This window comes from Schistocerca americana, chromosome 9 (assembly GCF_021461395.2).
Source record: "Schistocerca americana isolate TAMUIC-IGC-003095 chromosome 9, iqSchAmer2.1, whole genome shotgun sequence".
NCBI classification, from domain to species: Eukaryota; Metazoa; Arthropoda; class Insecta; order Orthoptera; family Acrididae; genus Schistocerca; species Schistocerca americana.
Genome location: NC_060127.1, coordinates 187,496,129 through 187,518,890, shown reverse-complemented (window position 1 = coordinate 187,518,890; position 22,762 = coordinate 187,496,129). Strand labels below are relative to the sequence as shown.

Below are 22,762 nucleotides of genomic sequence, written 5' to 3'. Positions count from 1 at the left end.
CCACGTACTGTATGTTGGTTACATAACACGACACAAACTTTGTCGCGGGCAACAACTCCCACATGCTCTATATTCTGAAAGACTGGTTGCAGTTATCTCTAAAAATCTTTATTCATCAGTCCAAAACAAAGCATTTTAACTTGACACAGGCAACTGTTAGCTGTCAATATACCGACAAAATCAGACTCCATCTAATACACATTTTACAGTACTGTACAATCACGTTTGCAACACTTAAGTAACGTTTGGACATCAGCATCAACCATTAGAACACAAAGGTTTACATTTACATCATAAATTAAATGTAGAATCAAATGCATCAGTTGTTGTTAATTGCAAAAACAGGGCACACTTGACATGTGTCTATTACAGTGCCATGTACCATGAACAGGAAACAATGGTTTGAGTAAACCGTACGTATTTTTTGGTGTAGAATCCAAATAAGCACTAAAAGAGTGTATGTATCCATGCAGATGGGATGGTTAGGAGGTTGCCAGATTCAGCACAGACAGACATCTGTATGTCTGCTTTACAAATATTAACTTTCCCCTAGAAAATTTATTTCAAACAATGAGTCATCTTCAAGATATTTAGTTGTCTCAAATTAAAACAAACACACTGTGTGTATTGGTACCCCTAGGCTCCTGAAATGTCTTTGACAAGATGCTCAGTTAAAAATTTTACACAATATTCTTGCTGCACACTTCTGTAGAATAAACACACCTAAGCTACAGTATCCCAGAAGATTATGCCATATGACAGAATTTGGTGTAATAATGCAACATATGCTAGCAAACTTGTAAAATGCGGGAACTTTTAGAACTACAGGAATTTTTCATTGTTTTAGTTTTCAGTTAAATTTTTATAATTTTGACCGGTAACAACTGACACTCTAACAAAGAATTTTATTTTAGCCCACTACAGCACAATAATACTGCAGCAATAAAACATAAACAAGAGAATAACACCGAAATAAAGCTTCAGTTGCAGAGAAAATGCACCACGTACAACAACAAAACACTGTGCACACAACTGTCTGCTGACGACAAAATGTGTCACAGACAGTGCAATACTTCATAACAAAAAACTGCTTTGGATGCATCTTTCTTGTGTGCCTCATTTTGAAGAGTGTGACATCATAACTGTTTACATTTCAAACAGTTGGTGGGAAAATATAGCGAATGGTGGTTTGAGAAGCGTTACTTTAAAAGCAAATTTTCTTTCAAGCCAGATGAATTATGTTACATATGAGAATGTGGGATGAATTTCTTAAATCACAGAGCATTAGACTGTCATTCAAAATTTAACCCTGAGGACCAGGCACTTGGAAAAATTTCGGGTCCAAAAGCTCAGCCATTTGTGCCATTACTTAAAATTTTACTGGCACATTCGTGTTTCATATCTTAAAGGATAACACAGGCTAAGAAAAGACCAAGTTAGAAGGTTAATTTGTCATATTTATGTTATTTTTTCAAATTGATAAATATTATATGTGCAAGCTTAGCTTCTTTTGTAACTATATGTATTCAAATTAATGTAAACCATTAACTTTCCCCATTTGTGTGTTCGTGCTACTTACCAGTGATGTTGCTAATGGCTAACTATATCACATGCTCTATGGCTCTGGATATCTGCTGTCATTGGCTGGCGAGATCTCATGACTTGAGCTATAATTATCTAACAAAAGCGTGTCACAATCGAAATTTCAGTACTTCGGTAGGTATCATGTTGTATTTGGTGGAATTTGTGTTAATATGTTTGAAATATGAAAATATGCACCGTAAATGTTGCGCGCATCTTTACAAAACATGTTGTTTCTTGCTGGGTTTCGTATCCTAAAGTACTGGGAATTTCTGTTCCGATATATTAGGGCTCACTATTCAAAGGATTGATAAGTTTTAATAGCATCGAGGGAAAGTATATTGTCACTTAACGTGGAAAAAATGTACTTTCACCCAGGAAAAAGTGTTTTTTCACCTGCGGAAAAGTGTATTTTTAACTTGGAAATACGGTTTTTTTATATATATATGCTCCCCCCCCCCCCCCCCCCCCTTTCCGCATATACACCCTGTTACAGTTAAAATGACAACCGTGGCCCGACCTACATATGTTTGCTTCTCAGTGTAACATACTCTTCACAGTAAATAAAACAAACCCACTGATGACAGGCCAACAAGAACCTAAACATGCTTGGATAAAAGTGGAAACAAATAATTGTGTCTGCTCGATGTGGCATCATAGGAGGACTTTATTGTTAAGTGAACAGTGATGTAAGTAGTGATCTTCATGATTGTTTCGCGACAAGAGTATCTCATTTCAGGTGGTCTGACTCCAGCGGCAGCCCCAGTCGGGAATATCGTGTTCCAGGATGTCCATTTCTGCTACCCCGTGCGTCGAGAGAGTCCCGGCGTGTTCCGGGGGCTCAGCCTGAAAGTGCCCGCCGGCCAGATCACGGCACTGGTTGGGGCGAGTGGCTCGGGCAAGAGCACAATCGCTTCACTGTTGTTACGGCTATATGACCCCGATGGTGGATGCATTCTGCTCGACGGCGAGGACACCCACCACCTGGATCCTCAGTGGCTGCGTTCTCATATAGGCACTGTCAGTCAGGTAATGAAAGTGTACTTGCATCAATTCATACAGTGATACTTGCTTACATAATTGTTATGTACTTGAAAATGTAGCATCCATCTTAGGCGAAATTAGTGCCAATTTTTTTCTCCATCTTTTGTAAATGATAAGACATACTAATTTAAAAGGTTACTCTGATTTAAAGTGATTCACAATGTTATCTTTTTTTCCCATCCTATTCGATAATTAAAAATCTGCAGAACATTGATCTCGAATCTGTAATGTATAAGCCCTGATAAGCATATTGCAGAGTCCATTTGTCAGTGTTTGTAGGTGTGTGTCCCATACTTGACAGTGCTGAAGATAAAATGAGTGGTTTACTGAGAGTAGAAATGGAACCGAAAATAATTATATTTGCCCTTTAGGGGAAGACACTCTGTGTGGTCGAAACACGCTGACTAGTTTTTGTTTTGTAGTCGCTAGTATGGGCACATTAATATGGAAGTCAGTTCAGAGTATAAACAAATGACAACGTAGACCGTCTGTGGGGACAGGAGTGGAACAGAGTAGAGGAACAAGCTCCACCTCCCTCTCTCAGGGCAACCAGTTGACAACTGTGTTCTAACTGTGATGTGGTCATAGGGATCATCTATCCATTCACCTTGTGATGTACCAGGATTGTCTCTTGACTCATTTCAAAACAAAAAAGGGAACAACAAGCAACACGAAACTCAAAGCAAAGCAAAGCAAAGCAAAGCAAAGCAAAGCAGAGTCACAAAATATTTGGTAACTGGTACTGCACAATTACTTGAATTCAAACAACCTCCCCAGCTAAAGCTGCCACATTAGTGTGTCCACAATACCAAGTTTATCAAGCAGCCAAACATACGTCTTTATTTGTTCTAAGCTACTAGGTCCCGCAGCTGTGTTGGCATATGCAGATTTGTATGTAATAGAGATCATTCAAATGGTGTGCATCACAGAGCATATCTTACACCTTTTAGATGCTCTGACTACAATTGTGTACATTTGTATTTAGTGCGTATTAGCTGCAACAGAAATATTTTTCCTCGGCTGAAACATCATGTACCATACATACGAGGGGCGTTCGAAAAGTCTATGCAAAAATAAAAGCTGCTTCTGTGTTTGGAGTAAACCTTTTTTATTTTTTGACATAGTCTCCTTTTAGACTTACACTTTGTCCAATGCTGTTCTGATTTGTTGATCCCTTACGAATAATAGGAATTGTGCAGTCTGCAAAATAGCTATTAGTTGCTGCAGTCATCTCCTCATTTGAATAAAATCTTTGTCCTGCCAGTCATTTCTTCAAATTGGGGAACAAGTAGTAGTCCGAGGGAGCCAAGTCTGGAGAATAGGGAGGATGTGAAATGAGTTGGAATCCTATTTCCATTAATTTTGCGACCACAACTACTGAGTTGTATGCTGGTATGTTATCGTGATGGAAAAGGATTTTTTTGCGATCCAATTGCTGGTGTTTTTCTTGCAGCTCGATCCAATAATGATGAATAATATGCACTTGTAATAGTTTTACCCTTTTCAAGATAGTCGATGACGATTATTCCTTGCGAATCCCAAAAGACAGTCACCATAACCTTTCCAGCCGAAGGAATGGTCTTCGCCTTTTTTTGGTGAAGATTCTGCCTTGGTAACCCATTGTTTAGATTGTTCTTTCATCTCTGGAGTATAGTAATGTATCCATGTTTCATCCACAGTGATGAAACGACACTTAAAGTCATGCAGGTTCTTCCTGAACAGCTGCAAACCATCCTTGCAACACTTCACACGATTCCATTTTTGGTCAAGCGTGAGCAATCGCAGAACCCATCTGTTCTTCCTGAACAGCTGCAAACCATCCTTGCAACACTTCACACGATTCCATTTTTGGTCAAGCGTGAGCAATCGCAGAACCCATCTTGCCGATAGCCCTCTCATGTCCAAATGTTTATGCAAAATATTATGTACCCATTCATTCGAGATGCCCACAGCACTAGCAATCTCGTGCACCTTAACTCTTCTGTCATTCAGCACCATATCATAGATTTTATCAATGATTTCTGGAGTCTTAATGTCCACAGGGCATCCAGAACATTCAGCATCACTTGTGCCCATATGGCCACTCTGAAAATTTTGAAACCACTTGTAAACTGTTCTAATCAAAGGTGCAGAGTCACCATAATGTTTATCAAGCTTCTCTTTAGTCTACTGAGGCGTTTTTCCTTTCATAAAGTAATGTTTGATCACCACACGAAATTCTTTTTCGTCCACCTTTTGACAATCACTCGACTTCCTTGATTAACACGACTTCGAAACACAAAGAAACAGACCAATATAGCTGAAACTTGGTGTGTGTTCTTTCCAAAGATGCTACTAACTAAACATGACCTCGATACACGCCGTTGGTGCCATCTCTCCAACTTCGCACGGACTTTTCAAATGCCCCTTGTATATATGACTCGTAAATCCTCTCATAATGCACAATTGCTCCCCTCTATAGCAGGCGTCACTGTAAAAATATCAACAAGTGAATGTAGCAGTGTGCAGCAGCATGTACCTGCCAGAATTAACTGAAGTTGTTGGTTCGTTATACTCCACTGTATAATTGAATATTATCAGTGTTATTTTGCATGGTAATTATTGAATTATAAATATATTTATTAATGTTAGTCCATAAAAAGGAGCCAAATGTTCAAAGCATGTATTGAAAACCGGTGCACGTACTTATATAAATCGTGCATAAAAAAATCATGTTGAGCATAAAGGAACGTTTTCCTGCCTCCAGAAAAAATCCAGGCCTGAAAGGGTTGAAAGTGCACTGATAAGTCATTGAATTCATTCATAGGTATATTCTTTATTTTGAAAATACATTCTTATGCACATTTTTATTCACACTTGCACTTCACCAGCATGCAATACCAGTAACCGAAAATTGGTTACATTTTCGCATTTGTCTGCAGAAGAAAGATATTGCAAATTATTTATGATAAAATAGTTCACCTTTATGCAATTTGCTGTGAAATAGCATTTATTAGGTAATTTTGCATTTGTAGGTAGGTTTTGAATCCATGTTCACATTTATTGCAAATGTGAATTTTCAGGTCCCTAATTATTATGATCTGTGTCATTGACAAAGCCCATTTCATTGCAAAATGATCAATGACCAATGAAGATTCTTCATTCATTTTCAACAATTTAATTTAATATTAATGTCTGTGAAGAATACGCCTAAGTACGGGACAGGGCAGTGTGGCTCTAGCACCTGAATTTCGTTGCCTATTTCAGGAACCAGTCCTATTCTCGTGCAGTGTCAGGGAGAACATTCTGTACGGTGCAAATGACCCTGCTTCAGTGACGGAGGACCAGTTGAAGTGGGCTGCCCAGGAAGCCAATGCACTCACCTTCATCCAGAAGCAGCTGCCCGAAGGCTTCGACACACCAGTTGGAGAGCGTGGAGTGGCTCTCTCGGGCGGACAGAAGCAGCGTGTGGCTATTGCCCGCGCACTCATCAAGGTAGATTTTCTCTTCTGTGTTTCATGAAGCATATTTAAAGTTGTTACTTAGATGTTTCTTGTGAGTAGTCTGCTTTTTTACTAATTTTTGCTGCCTCCTATTCTTCCTGTCTGACAATACCTCATACACAAACATCACCAGTTGCTTGGTTTGAAAATTCCAGTCTGTCTAATCCTCTTTCCAGGGCTAGTGTAATTACCTGTCGATACCTTGGCAGATAGTCATGTCGCACACAAGAGACACACAATAATACCATGTAACACCACCTCTAGCCTTGGGGATGACTTTTAACTCCCAACCAACCTTGTGAATGAACTCAATTTGGCAAGGAAGGTATGCCATATTCAGATGAGCCCATTAATTGATGATTTAATCCCATACACTTACTACACTGAAGCGTCAAAGGAACTGGTACAGACATGCGTATTCAGAGATATATAAACAGGCAGAATCTAGCACTGTGGTTGGCAGCGCCTGTATAAGATAGCAAGTGTCTGGTGCAGTTGTTAAATTGGTGACTGTTGCTACAATGGCAGGTTATCAAGATTTACACGAGTTTGAACATAATGTTAAGCTCGGCACACAAGTGATGGGACACAGCACCTCCGAGGTAGTGATGAAGTGGGGATTTTGCTGTACGACCATTTCACAAGTGTACTGTGAATATCAGGAATGTGGTAAAACATTAAATTTTTGACGTTGCTGCAGCTGGAAAAAGATCCTGCAACAACAGGACCAATGACGACTGAAGAGAATCGTTCAACGTGACAGCAGTGCAACCCTTCCGCAGATTGCTGCAGATTTCAATGCAGGACCATCAGCAAGAGTCAGTGTGCAAACCATTCAACAAAACATCATCAATATGGGCTTTCAGAGCCAAAGGCCCTCTTGTATACCCTCGATGACTCCACGACATAAAGATTTACACCTCCCCTGAGCCCGTCAACACCGAGATTGTGCTGTTAATGACTGGAAACATGTTGCCTGGTCGGATGAGTCTCATTTCAAATTTATCGAGTGGATGGACGTGTGCGGGTATGGAGACAACCTCATGAATCCATGGACCCTGCATATCAGCAGGAAACTGTTCAAGCTGGTGGAGGCTCTGTAATGGTGGGGGGCACGGGATCCCTGATAGGTCTAGATATGACTGACAGGTGATGCATTTGTAAGAATTCTGTCTGATCACCTTCAGCCATTCATGTCCATTGTGCATTCCGGTGGACTTGACCAATTGCAGCTAGACAGTGTGACACCACACACATCCAGAATTGCCACAAGTGGCTCTAGGAACATTATTCTGAGTTTAAACTCGTCTGCTGGCCACCAGACTCTCCAGACATATACATTATTGAGCATATCTGGGATGCCTTGCAACGTGCTTTTCAGAAGAGATCTCCACCCATCATACTTGTAAGGATTTGTGGACTACCCTGCAGGATTCATGTATCAGTTTCCTCCAGCACTACTTCAGACATTAGTTGAGTCCATGCCATGTCGTGTTGCGGCACTTCTGCGTGCTCTCGGTGAACCTACACAACATTAGGCAGGTGTACCAGTTTCTTTGGCTCTTCAGCCTACATTGTTGAGATGTCAATGGCTATGTTTTGCCTTTTGTTCCAAACAGTCTCAGACATTTTCCATGGGATTAAGATCCAATGATTTCACAGATCAGTCGAGGTGCATTAGGGGGCTCGAGCGTTCGTCGAACTGGGAATGTATGTGTGCAGCCCTGTGAACCCGAAGACGGAAGTGCCTGTAGCTTACTCACCTCAAAGACTAGAAGAAGGGCAACATTTGGTCTCTGAGAATATTGAAGAAAAAAAAAAAGGGTTCCTGTTAATGATAAGCTGAATAAGTGGGCTCATGTCAGTGTATAAACATTGCCCCCGAAAAATCAGAAAATTGGTTCTGGGTGGAAATATGCCATACCACATCATCGGATTCAACATCTCATTCGGCTGTTTGGGTAGCTGACACCTAGCATCTTTTGAAAAGAAGTCAACTTGTTGGAACACATTATATGCATCAAGTCAGCAACTGTTCAGTTTTCATCATGTGAGGCCAATTCAGGACATACTGTTTCTTTTGTAGTGTTGACTCAGAAGCTGATCAGGATCACCCTGCATTCACTGATAGCAGTAATTCCTCTCAGATTTGAAACTGTCCTAACACGATAGATCCTTACAGCCATTCTTTCACGTCTCCACATCAACCCATCGTATTATCCTAATTCTAGACAAGTAACTGGCACACTTACATCTGTATCAGTGCTGCAAATACTATTGTGAAGTGCATGGCAGAGGATACTTCAACTTCTGTCAATTATTAGAGCTATTTCCCATCCCATTCACTTATGGAGCACAAGAAGAATGACTGTCAACACCTGTGTGCACACTTTAATTGTAATCCTTGTTTTCATGACCCCTGTGGGAGCAATATGTAGGAAGTTGTACTATATTACTAAAATCATCTCTTAAAATCGGTTTTAGAAGCTTTCGAACTGGGCTTTCATGGGATAGTTTTGTGTCTCTCTTAGATGGTATGTACACAGAGAAGGGCAGCACGAATAGTCACAGGTTTGTCTGACCCACAGGAGAGTGTCACAGAGATGTTGAAAGAACTGAACTGGCAGACACTGCCATGACTTATGCCAGCATTGGACTGTCACATGAGCAGCTGGTACCAGTAGTACACTTGAGTTGAATATACCCTGGTACAACTGGTAAGTCTGGGGAAAACCTGGGAATTTTTAGAATTGTGGAATTTTTTCATTATTTTAGTTTTCAGTTAAATTTTGGTCTAATAAGAACTAATACTGTAACAAATAATTTTACTTCAGCCTACTACTGCAGAATAATACTGCAGCAATAAAATATAAATAAGAGAATAATACCAAAGTAAAACTTAGTTGCAAAGAAAATGCACCATTTACAATACAAAACACAGTGCACACACAAGCGTTTGCCAGCAGCAAAATGTGTCAAAGGCTTTAGGATGAAGACTATGCAACACTTAATAACAACAAGCTGCTTTCTATGTGTGTGACATGACAACTTTTCATTTTTCTAACACCTTGCAAGAAAATATTGCGAACGGTGATTTGAGAAGTGTTACTTCCAAAGTAAATTTCTTTTTACGCAAGATGAATTATGTTAAGTTTGATAATGTGTGATAGATTTCTTAAATCACAGAGCATTAGACTCTCATTCGAAATTTAACAGTTTGAGGACCAGCCACTTAAAAAAAAATTCAGTCTCAGAAGACCAGCCATTTATGCCATTATTTAAAATTTTACTGACACATTTATGTTTGGTATATCTTAAAGAGTAACACACACTAAAAAGACCAAGCTTCAAGGTTGGGTTTTCATTTTTTATTTTAGTCCTTTCAAGGATTGCAACCAAAAATGATAGCAAAACTAATAATTATCCTTCAGCCAGCTAACACATGCAATGTTTGGCAAAGGGCACTGAAATTTGGAATCGTCCTTGTCAGAAATATTCAGCTACTGCAATTTAAGCTGTACTCTTAGGATCCTGCCAATTTTGACAAGCAGTATTATGTATGAAAGTTTAGCTGTCTGTACATTAATTTAAACCATTAACTTTTCGATTTGTGTGTTCATGCTACTTAAGTAGCTATTGCTATTGGCTGACTAACCATGCATCATATGCTATGAATATCTGTTATTGTTGGCTGGTGAGATCATGTGACATGAGCTATGATTGGCTGACAAAAGCACATTGTGCAGCACATTCTTGATTTCATTGCTTTGGAAGCTACCGTGATATATTTGACGTCCATGTTTATACATTTGTAATTTGAAAATATGCAGTGTACATGCTGCCGTGCACCAAAGATCTTTTCAAAACTTGTTGTTTTTTGCTGGATTTCGTTTCCTAAAGTGCCAGGAAGATCTATGCCAATGTATAAAACCTTCACCATTCAAAGGGCTTACAAGTTTTACAGCTCCAAGGAAAAGTATATTGTCATTTAACATGGAAATGTATTTCCACCTGGGTTATGGTGTATCTTCACCTGTGTGAAATTGTATTTTTATCAAAAAAAAGTGCATTTTTAATGGAGAAAGCAGGGAAAAGTCTGGATTTTTTTTTTGTCGACCTCCGCTATCGGGTGGAGAAATGTAGGTCCCCCTGAATAGGTTAGGCATGCACTACATGCAGGAAGCAGCTACAAGGGTAGCGGAGTACGTGTGGAGTGCACATGTGGGTTTTTTAGGTTAGAGAATTCTCTGCCTAGGCCCGCCCTGAGACGCAGCAAGGTAGGAGTAGGCAAAATGCAACAGGGAATAACAATATTAATCTGCTAATAGTAAACTGCAGAAGCGTCTATAGGAAGGTCCCAGAACTGCTCTCATTAATAAACGGTCACAATGCCCACATAGTACTAGGGACAGAAAGTTGGCTGAAACCAGATGTAAACAGTAATGAACTTCTAAACTCAGATTGGAATGTATACCGCAGAGACAGGTTGGACAGTGAAGGGGGAGGTGTGTTTATAGCAATAAGAAGTGCAATAGTATCGAAGGAAACTGACGGAGATCCGAAATGTGAAATAATTTGGGTTAAGGTCACAGTTAAAGCAGGCTCAGACATGGTAATTGGATGTCTCTATAGGCCCCCTGGCTCAGCAGCTGTTGTGGCTGAGCTCCTGAAGGATAATTTGGAAAATATTTCGAGTAGATTTCCCCACCATGTTATAGTTCTGGGTGGAGATTTTAATTTGCCGGATATAGACAGGGAGACCCAAACGTTTATAACTGGTGGCAGGGACAAAGAATCCAGTGAAATTTTTTTAAGTGCTTTATCTGAAAACTACCTTGAGCAGTTAAACAGAGAGCCGACTCGTGGCGATAACTTATTAGACCTTCTGGTGACAAACAGACCCAAACTATTTGAAACAGTTAACGCAGAACAGAGTATCAGCGATCATAAAGCGGTTACTGCATTGATGATTTCAGCCGTAAATAGAAATATTAAGAAAGGTAGGAAGATTTTTCTGTTTAGCAAAAGTAACAAAAAGCAGATTTCAGAGTACCTAATGGCCCAACACAAAAGTTTTGTCTCAAGTACAGATAGTGTTGAGGATCAGTGGACAAAGTTCAAAACCATCGTACAATATGTGTTAGATGAGTATGTGCCAAGCAAGATTGTAAGAGATGGAAAAGAGCCACTGTGGTACAACAACCGAGTTAGAAAACTGCTGTGGAAGCAAAGGGAACTTCACAGCAAACATAAACATAGCCAAAGCCTTGCAGACAAACGAAAATTGCCCGAAGCGAAATGTAGTGTGAGGAGGGCTATGCGAGAGGCGTTCAATGAATTTGAAAGTAAAGTTCTATGTACTGACTTGGCAGAAAATCCTAAGAAATTTTGGTCTTACATCAAAGCAGTAGGTGGATCAAAACAAAATGTCCAGACACTCTGTGTCCAAAATGGTACTGAAACAGAGGATGACAGACTAAAGGCCGAAATACTAAATGTCTTTTTCCAAAGCTGTTTCACAGAGGAAGGCTGCACTGTAGTTCCTTCTCTAGATTGTCGCACAGATGACAAAATGGTAGATATTGAAATAGACGACAGAGGGATAGAGAAACAATTAAAATCGCTCAAAAGAGGAAAGGCCGCGGACCTGATGGGATACCAGTTCGATTTTACACAGAGTACGCGAAGGAACTTGCCCCTTTCTTGCAGCGGTGTACCGTAGGTCTCTAGAACAGCGTAGCATTCCAAAGGATTGGAAAAGGGGCACAGGTCATCCTCGTTTTCAAGAAGGGACGTCAAACAGATGTGCAGAACTATAGACCTATATCTCTAACGTCGATCAGTTGTAGAATTTTGGAACACGTATTATGTTCGAGTATAATGACTTTTCTGGAGACTAGAAATCTACTCTGTAGGAATCAGCATGGGTTTCAAAAAAGACAATCGTGTGAAACCCAGTTCGAACTATTCGTCCACGAAATTCAGAGGGCCATAGACACGAGTTCCCAGGTAGATGCCATGTTTCTTGATTTCCGCAAGGCGTTCGATACAGTTCCCCACAGTCGTTAATGAACAAAGTAAGAGAATATGGACTATCAGACCAATTGTGTGATTGGATTGAAGAGTTCCTAGATAACAGAACGCAGCGTGTCATTCTGAATGGAGAGAAGTCTTCCGAAGTAAGAGTGATTTCAGGTGTGCCACAGGGGAGTGTCGTAGGACCGTTGCTATTCACAATATACATAAATGACCATATGGATGACATCGGAAGTTCACTGAGGCTTTTTGCGGATGATGCTGTGGTATATCGAGAGGTTGTAACAATGGAAGATTGTACTGAAATGCAGGAGGATCTGCAGCGAATTGACGCATGGTGCAGGGAATGGCAATTGAGTCTCGATGTAGACAAGTATAATGTGCTGCGAATACATAGAAAGAGAAATCCCTTATCATTTAGCTACAATATAGCAGGTCAGCAACTGGAAGCAGTTGATTCCATAAATTATCTGGGAGTAAGCGTTAGGAGTGATTTAAAATGGAATGATCATATAAAGTTGATCGTCGGTAAAGCAGATGCCAGACTGAGATTCATTGGAAGAATCCTAAGGAAATGCAATCCGAAAACAAAGGAAGTAGGTTACAGTATGCTTGTTCGCCCACTGCTTGAATACCGCTCAGCAGTGTGGGATCCGTACCAGATAGGATTGATAGAAGAGATATAGAAGATCCAACGGAGAGCAGCACGCTTTGTTACAGGATCATTTAGTAATCGCGAAAGCGTTATGGAGATGATAGATAAACTCCAGTGGAAGACTGCAGGAGAGACGCTCAGTAGCTCGGTACGGGCGTTTGTTGAAGTTTCGAGAACATACCTTCACTGAGGAGTCAAGCAGTATATTGCTCCCTCCTACATATATCTCGCGAAGAGACAATGAGGATAAAATCAGAGAGATTAGAGCCCACACATAGGCATACTGATAATCCTTCTTTCCACGAACAATACAAGACTGGAATAGAAGGGAGAACCGATAGAGGTAGTCAATGTACCCTCCGCCACACACCGTCAGGTGGCTTGCGGAGTATGGATGTAGATGTAGATGTAGATGTACATACACCATGTATACGTCTACAGCATTCTATACTTCGCAGAGCATCCAATGTTATCCACTCAGCTGTTCAAACTGAGAGCATTAACAGCCCCGTCTAACATTTCCTTAAGTACACCCAAAGCAACTTTCACATCCAGTGATTTCTCCCCATTAGAATGGCATGCTAAGTTCTAGGTGTTAAAGTTTCCTCGATCCAGTATTCTATAAAATTATGATATGTTCACTAGGTAGCAAACATTTCCTTATTGCTCTTTCACTTTTGTTATTCTCTGTCGGTTTCATAGATTTTTTCATCTACTTTTGTACTTCATTCCTATTCTCCACAGCATTTCAGACATTGTACTACTCCTTACTTTATTAAGTACTTCTCTAACTCAACAAATCCTAGTTTTTCTTTACTCATCTTGCCACTCCCTCATTTAATCTTTGTTTGCTTCTACCTATTGTCCTAGTCTGCAGTTAGTAAGTGTAAAATGTCAGCTATTTATTAGTTTTCATATTTTTCGACATACATCATTATTTAGTAATATAATGACAATGCTTTTCTAGCAATCTGTTTATGAATCATCTGTGTTTTTTTGGCACAATATCCAATACCTCCCACTGATTATAGTGACAGAAGAAATGTTGTCAATTGTTGCGGACTAACTTGAGCTCAAGCTATTAATAGATTGCCTTCTGTGTCAACATTCTCACCTTCTTCTTCCAGGGTCTGGGAAAGTTGTTCTCTGCTGTGATAGCTTAGGTATGCTCGTGCCGTTCATTGTTTCATGTTGCATTTCCTCAGTGCTTGTCCTCAGGAAGGGAAATGCTAGTAATGCCAATATACACATTTTTTTTTAAAAAACCCTACCTTGCAGAGGAAGGAAAGAGGGATAGGTTTTGGGAGATTGGCAGAGGAGGACAAGTCATTTAAACCCAAGTTAAGAGGGGACCCACCTGTTGTGAAGTCAAGAGGATGTTAGTATACTTTACTTAATTGAAGTATTTGCTAATTTATTCATGGTGGGTTTTTTTTTCCCCTCTGTGTCTGCTTTCATTCTGTGTATGGTAGCCTGTTTAGTGTGAGTTGTTTTTATTTATTACATTCCCCTCTTACACTGAGTTACCCTCAGTCCATGTAGTTCTCATTGTGCTGCAAACTAATCATGATGCTACCCCAAATAATAAAGTTAATCTTCCTGTCTTGTCTTTAATACCTCCTTGCTCCTCCTATAAAAAGCTTATACAGTCGGTAGTAATTCCAACCATTTTTAACAGATCCTCAAAATATAAACTCATTCCATACATGAATAGAGTTTCATTCCTCTAAATGAAATGTGCTATTTGACAACTGCATTATTGACCCTGCTAAATTTTCCTTTTCCTTTTCTGTTTCAGAATCCTCGAATCTTGGTGCTAGATGAGGCAACAAGGTAAGTAAAGTTTTCACTTGTGTTTGTCATAATTTCTGGATGTAATTTTTCCCAGTATTGATTAGTTGATAGATACAACTAGTTGCCACAATTACTTAGAATGCAACTCTTGGGAAAATGAAAAGCCATTATGAAATGTTTCAGGAACTAGCAGTGGAATGGGTTGAAAGTGAAGAAATAGAGACGTAAATAATATTGTGTTGAGTTTCCTATTTGAGGGCATAATTTTTAGTGAAACTGAATGAAAAACAAATATTTTAATTGTTTAGAGACAGCCTACATTATGTTAGCAGATATGCCTGAAATAAAGCAATTTTCAATGCTCGAGCCTCAAGTTATGATGTTCGAGACATTCGTCATAAATCTATGTTGACACGCTCCACATCCAGGGTGAGCTCATTCAAATATGGATCCAGAGAACACACAGTCAACAAATAAAACCAAAGTAATTAATAGACAGGCAGTTTTCCTCACAACAGCTGTGATACACACATTTGTAGGCTTTTGGAGTTTTCCTAACTTTGTGCATGCAGATATATGGGCTTTCCTTCTTCCTTCTCTCCATTTGCAAGTGGGACAAAAAAGAATGCAGTGACACAAAATGCAAGTGACTGGCAGAGTATTTACGTAAATGTAGATAATAGACTGCCTCCCTAGCCAAATTGTTAGCATTGCTGCCTTTGGTGGAGTAGGACCTGTGTTCGATTCCCGATACCTCCTCAGATTTCTTCAGAGGTACGAAGTTCTGGAAATGTGGTTCACTCAATCTCATGAGGCTAAATGAGGAGCTGCTCAAATAAAGAAGTGGCAGCAGCATCAGGACTCATCAACTGGAAATAAAAGCTGGAGAGACGAGATGCCAGTCGTACAAGATGTGATCAAAAAGTAATGGGACTTTTTTAGTTCCACAGGCTTTATAAACCCAATTTTCAGTTCTTTTATCTTGTTGGTACACATGTTCCTGATACGTGCTTTAATTTTCAGCTGTTTTGAGTATAGTTTATTGTTGACAGTCTGAAAGGCTATGTGTGTTTTCAAGTGCTCAGCGAATTTTTATTGCTGAAAAAGATGGATCAAAGAATTTGCATTAAATTTTGCTTTAAAAATTAAATAAAGCGCATCGCCGCATTTAAAATGTTGAATGTGGCTTTTGTCAAATCTACTTTGAGTAAGACAAGAGTTTACAAGTGGTATAAATTTTTCAAAGAGGGTCAAGAAAATGTTGAAGTTGATGACCACCCTTTATGCCTTAGCACGTCAATTACTGACAACAATGTGCAAGACGTAAAGAAAATGGTTCTGGAAAATCGCCGAGTTGTCATCAGAGTTTGCCGATGATGTCGACATATCCTTTGGCTGATGCCAAGCAATTTTTTGGGACATTTGGGACATGAGATGTGTAGCAGCAAAGTTTGTTCTGAAATTGTTGGATTTTTACCAAAAACAACAACATGAAGATATTGCTCAGAAGTTGCTGAGTGAAGTTGACAATGATTCAGAACTTCAAAAGAAAGTTATAACAGGTGATGACGAAATATGGGTATAAGGGTATAATTTTGAAACTGAGGCTCAGCTGTCCCAGTGGAAACTGCCTGAAGAGCCAAGACTGAAAAACATTCTACAAGTTTCATCAAGTGTAAAGGTTTTTATCACTGTTTTCTTTTATTACAGTCGGATAGTGCATAATGAGTTCCTACCTTACGGTCGTACAGTCAAGAGAGGATACTATCTGAAAGTTACAAGCCATTTGCAAAAAGCAATCTAAAAAAAAAAAAGGAACTGTGCCAAAACCATTCATAGAAATTGCATCACACTAAAGCTTCTGCTCGCACCTCAATGCTTGTTTATGATTCTTGGGCAAAAAACAAAACTGCTATGTTGCCTCAGCCACCGTATTCACCAAAGGTGGCCTCTTGTGATTCCGCCGTATTCACTGAACATGGCCCCCTTGTTACTTTCTTCTATTCCTGAGGCTGAGGAGAACCGTGCAAGGGTACCATTTTGCCACCATTGATGACATAAAAACAGAATCGCAGAAAGACCTGAACATCATATTGAAAAATGAGTTCCAGAAGTGCTTCCAAGATTGGAAACTGCTCTGACACATGCGTATTATATCTGAGGCGGATTACTTTTATGTAGATAACAGGCGTTTCAGAATGGAAACAATAAACAGTAGTGAGAAAAGGCAGCCATTCACCTGTAGGTGAGTGATTCCTGGCACTTAATATAAGTACACACACAACAACACAGGCATCAAGATGCTGACACCTGTGGCTGTATCTACACTGCCAGTTCAGGCTATAGGAGTGTGGAGAGAAGAAAGTTGTGTGGCAAGTAGAGGGGTTAAAAGGTATAGGGTAAGGAGGATACTGGTCAGTGATGAGAGATAGGTTGAAGAGGAAATGAGTGTCTCATAAGAGAAGCAGCGAAGTGAAGCTGAAAAGTGAGAGATGGGAACATGTAGGGGTAAGTAAGAGTTTTGGACAGAGGAGGTGAGGATAGGATACGTGAGGGTAAAGTAGGGTTCATATGCTCGATTGTTTCATTGACCAAACTGTCCAATCGAAAATGACAATCCTCGGCCTTTCAGTTCGATAACATATAGTTGATCAGATGCTGTAGAGATTTCTTAACTGATTCTGTGTGCATACTTCATACTTATTCTATGCTCTACCAAACGATTAACGTGGAAACACTCCCCTGTGACTTGCTTTGTTAAGGTAAAGCTCTCATCAGACTTTGTTGATTTGAACACCACATTGGCTTCTACAAGTGATGCTCGGTAAGATGAACAGGATAAGACATGAATCTATATGAAACAAGCTTCAGATCAGTCCCCTTAAAGAAACTGTGGAGAAAAATAGACTGAAATGGTTTGGCCTTGTGAATAGAATGGGATAAGAAAGACTACCAAGAAGAGCTCTGTAATTAGCAGAATATGGTAGAAGATGAATTGAAACACCTTGAACAAGATGGAGAGTCCAGGTAAAGGATGATGTTAATCGGAGAGGACTAAAACGGGAGAAAATAGTGGACTATAAACTGTGGAAGAAGATTGGGAGAGGCCTTGTGAACGACTCGAATAAGCAGAAATGTTTCAGAAAGAAGAAGGTGTCAGAAAAAAATCTTTGGACCGACTAGCACTGAACCTCAGACCTTTAGACTTGTTTTCTGACATCCACGTAAGCACAGAGCTGCACACATCACATTATTTAGGCCATAAAATAAAGAACTGGAGAAGGTATTGTGCACATTTCATTCTCAATGACAGATTATTCCAGTCAAAAGAACTATCCAGAAAAGTTTTTCAAGTTTTATACAGTGAGTTTTAATGAGACACTATCGATAATTGGTCTCTGTGACACATCATTAAAACACTTTGCATCACCAGAAGAGATTAAGAACAACTTTAAAGTAAATTAAAGACATTTATTATAATTCTCGATTAATTAAACACACTACAAATCACGTCAAATCAGATATAGCACTTCATTGAACAGTACTGAAATTCATTGCATTGGTTGTTGTTTTACACAGTTTTAATAGAAGATACATCTCTTATCCTGCCAGTGTTAAATATGTCAACATCTCTGACCCATTAATCTCGGGAAGTGTTCAGCTTATCAGCTTCCTTTCACTGTCCCATTGTCAAAAACAGTTTCATGAAGATACTGAGTTGCAATGAAGCTTAAGTCCCTTTACAGGCTTTGAAAGGGCATGGCCGACTTCCTTCCCCATCCTTTCCTAATCCGATGAGACCGATGACCTTGCTGTTTGGTCTCTTCCCCCAAACAATCCAACCCAACCGTTTAGAGGATGGTTCTTTTATCTGATTTGCCCAATTTTTAATACAGTTTTGGGTACAATTTGTTACTAATATTAGTGTATGTGGTATGAAGATAAAAACAAAAAAGTAATTAAGTACATATTAAAATTCTACCATTGAGGGTAGAAGAGGGGGAGGTGGTGTTAACAGAGATTAAGTCCGTGACAATGTTGTTGTACAGTGATATGTCGGAGAGCAATTCTCCCACCCAGTACTATTTCCTCTCACTTGTAGAGAAGGGAACCTGCTGTCCAGCATATCTTCTCCTTCCACCACCTCCATTTTACCACAAATGTATCATATTGGCCAGTTCTGTAGTTAATTGAATGAAGTACTTCTGAAAGTCGAAAATACCTATATCATACATCTATACTCAAGATGTGTGTGTTGCTGTTACAAAAGCTACACATAAGACACGCAGTATATGAAGAATGGAAAAAGAAGAGATTTGGTACAAGCTCAGTTATGACAAGAACTGGGGAACAGTCAGCCATGCCCTTTTTAAACAAACAGTCCCAGGATTTGCTTTGCTTGATGATGCAAAGGTACTGTGAAAAAGATAAATGTTAAGTTGTCAGATGGGTACTTAAACCATCCAGCACTACACCACCTCACTTTGTGCTATGGAGGAAGACAGCAGCATTCTCATCTATTACCTGTTGGGTTTATGAAGCTATGGGCAGATTCCGACATTGCTTTAATCCTTGGTAATGTGAAGTAAAGTAAGGCTGTCCTGCACTGTTGCTGGGAGAACAGAGGTGCAAGTTTAGCTGTGCACAGTTCACATTTCTTTCATAAAGTATGAGTTGCATTAGCTGTAAGTTTTAGTATATGTGGAGTTAAAGATCAGGGAGAAGAAATAAAAACTTTGAGCTTTGCTGATGACATTGTAATTCTGCCAGAGATGTTGACAGTCTTGGAAGAGCAGCTGAATGGAATAGATATTGTCCTGAAAAGAGCTTATAATATGAACATCAACAAAATTAAAACCAAGGTAATGAAATACAGTCAAATTAAATCAGGCAGCGCTGAAGGAATTAGATTAGCAAATGAGACACTAAAAGTAGTAGGTGTTTTTTGTTATTTTTGTATTAAATAAGTGACAATAGCCTCAGCAGAAAGAATATAAATGCAGACTGACCATAACAAGATACACATTTCTGAAAAAGAGGAATTTGTTAAAAACATAATTTAAATTATAAAAGAAAACATGTTCCATAATAGGCTACAACATAAACATTCTTTACTTAAATCTTACAGTTCGCTAATTTTGATCATAACTCATTTTCTAATTGTGACCATAACTCCTTTTCAGGCTACATGTGTGAAGTTACATATTACATATTGTAAGTATCAGATTCTTTTGGATTACACGTATGAAATCAGATGTCATATTCCATAATTACATTAGGAATTAATCCACATTGAAAAGATTACAATCTCACATGCCACATATTGATAACTGTGAACAGTATGTGGCATGTGAGGTTGTAATGTTTCCAATGCAGATCCATTCCTAATGTACTTATGGAATATAATGCCTGGTTTCATATGTGCAGAGTAAAAGAATCTAAGTATTGCAATATGCAATACATAACTTCATACACATGCTTCAAAATAACTTGTGGTCGAATTTAGCCAATCGCATCGCAGGATTTAAATAAAGTAAGTTTACATTACAGCCTACTACACACCATATTTTTGTTTATAGAGTATTTAGAGGCTGTGGATCCTCACAGAAACAAAATTTTAAAAATAAATTTAAATGTTAGGAAGTCTTTACAAAAATATTTATTAAGATGGTTCAAATGGCTCTGAGCACTATGGGACTTAACATCTTAGGTCATCAGTCCCCTAGACTTAGAACTACTTAAACCTAATTAACCTAAGGACATCACACACATCAATGCCCGAGGCAGGATTCAAATCTGCGACCATAGAGATCGCGCGGTTCCAGACTGAAGCACCTAGAACCGTTCGGCCACACCAGCCGGCATTTATACACAAAAGAAGTATGCACGATAAACAGTTTACAGAAGAAGAAAAGAAAATAGAAGTTTTTGAATTGTGGTGCTACAGGAGAATGCCAAAGATTAGATGCAGATCAAATAACTCATCGTGATGTGGAGAAAATATCACAACACACAGGAATTGATCCACCCACCATCTCAAAGGCACGTATCTGATGATACGGACAACCTGGTAACCTCCCCTACCACCACTCAATAGTGGCAAGACAGCCATAACCACACACCGACACTGCATTGCACGAACAGACTGTGCGTGCCGTCACCACCAGACAGCAAAATAGCTCAGTGTGGGACATCACCGAAATGCATGCTCGATGACCTACCTGCAGTAAAGATTTCGGTGAGGAAGCCCAGCTGACCCGTGTATCGGATCAGCAGCAGCCTTGGGGTCCAAGATTTGGTGCCACTGGGCTGTCCGTAGAACCCCAGTGAACTTTGTGAGCCTTAGTTGAGCCACCACCAGCTGTGCTGAAGGTGTTGCTCCTGCCTACACATCAGCTGATTGCCAACAGCACGTTGCAACTAGTTACACACGAGGGCTTCAGGCCTGGATGCCTCTGCTGCACTGTGCACAAAGATGTCGTCTGTCGATGCCAGGCTGCTTCCACTAGACGAGGGCACTCGTGTGTCTACTTCGGCATGATGTGTCAGTAAAGAGTTTTATTAAAGTCTGTCTGTCTTGCTGCAGCCACTTACACCTTCAGTAGACTCAAATACTCCATCCTGACAGATCAAAGCAATGCTCTCCCAACTTCAGTTGACGGACAGTTGCAACTGACCATTTACCCTAATGAGGAGGTACTCAACTAAGATTGGGGAAAAAGAAATTCGTTGCATAAATTACCAAAAGAAAGAGCGGTTGATAGTACACCCTGATGCATTGAGGAATCATAGGTTTGGTAATGAAAGACATGTGGGGGTTGGTGGTTAAAACTGTAGAGGGAGACCAAAGCTTGAATAGAGTGAGCAAGTTCAAATGGAACTAGTTGACAACAGTTGTGCTGAGATGAAGAGGCTTGCGCAGGATAGACTATTATGAAGAGCTGCATCAGATGAAGACACCACCACCACAATTGTAACAGTTCAGTTGAATGAAACTCTATGTTTGTGTTGTTAATGATGGTGGGACAGACAAAGTGTCTTATACAGGGTGTCCCAGCCATCTTGTCCATCCAAAATATCTCTGGAACAATAACAGCTATTGGAAAAAGACTTTCACCGGTATCGACGTAGGCCTGGGGCCCATGAATGTACATATTTGGAAACATTCTAAAACGAAAGCATATGTGTTTTTAACACAAACTTATGTTTTTTTAAATGGACCTCCTATATTTTTTCTTCAGCAATCCATAGCATGACAAAGCACATACACAATGGCATTGATTGCATCGCAATATTCCCATTACATCCCGAGATATTAAGACGTGAAGTTGACGCTAGAAACACCCGACATGCGCTTCTAGCGCACATCCTGAGGCTCAGGCGTGAACCCCATGCTGCCCGTAATCGCGATGTGATTGACATGCGTAATCACACTTCCATACTTATCAAGAGGTCTGAAACGAATGATACGGTCTGCTGCCATCCTGCATTAATGTCGTACATTCCAGCAGGTATTTATCCCATAGGCTAGGGGTAATGCGGTTCTGTAACATATCTGTGTACCGCAACGTTAGTCATAAAGTTAACTTCGCTTATCGTTAATCCGTTACTAAAAAGGTAATGCCGTTCAACGTTAAAACTTTACTTTACTGTAGACCTAGCGCAAGTGACAGTTAATCATTCACTCGTAATAGTAAAATTCATGTTGATGGTTTTAGTGAAATGAGCAAGTGGACTAAAAGTTTTACCGTTGTTTAGGGAATAATGTTTTGATTTGGGAAGTTCAGGTAGGATATAGAAGATGAATGTAAACATGTTTAACCAATTAGTTTTATTATCACATAATTATCAATGTTATGTTTATCTAATGCGTTAAATTACAAATTGTTGCAAACAAATGTTTCTTAACATCACTGGGTAAAATGGCCCTTTGTAGAAACTTCCACTGTGATACCAGCACTACATACTAAACATAGCGTTCACATCTCATGCTCAAAGTGATGCCCATTGGCTTGCATACATAGGGTCACTCTGCAGATGAAGGATGCCCTACTTCGTGCTACTGTTTCCTCTTTGATGGCTGTACAAGCATCAATAATGCATTGCTTCATGTCCTCTGGTGTTGTTGGTTCATGTTGGCAAACAGCATTCTTCACTGCTCCCCAAAGAA

General features: G+C 39.6%; 1 protein-coding gene across 1 annotated transcript in view; it reads left to right on the top strand.

Annotated features, from left to right (window-relative positions):
- Positions 1–22,762, top strand: part of LOC124551117 (ATP-binding cassette sub-family B member 10, mitochondrial-like) — a 115,649-nt gene that overhangs the window by 78,456 nt on the left and 14,431 nt on the right. The window contains exons 7-9 of the mRNA XM_047126064.1: positions 2,321–2,610; positions 5,872–6,099; positions 14,597–14,631. Coding sequence (XP_046982020.1) covers positions 2,321–2,610; positions 5,872–6,099; positions 14,597–14,631 — 553 coding nt within the window. The remainder of the gene's footprint in view (positions 1–2,320; positions 2,611–5,871; positions 6,100–14,596; positions 14,632–22,762) is intronic.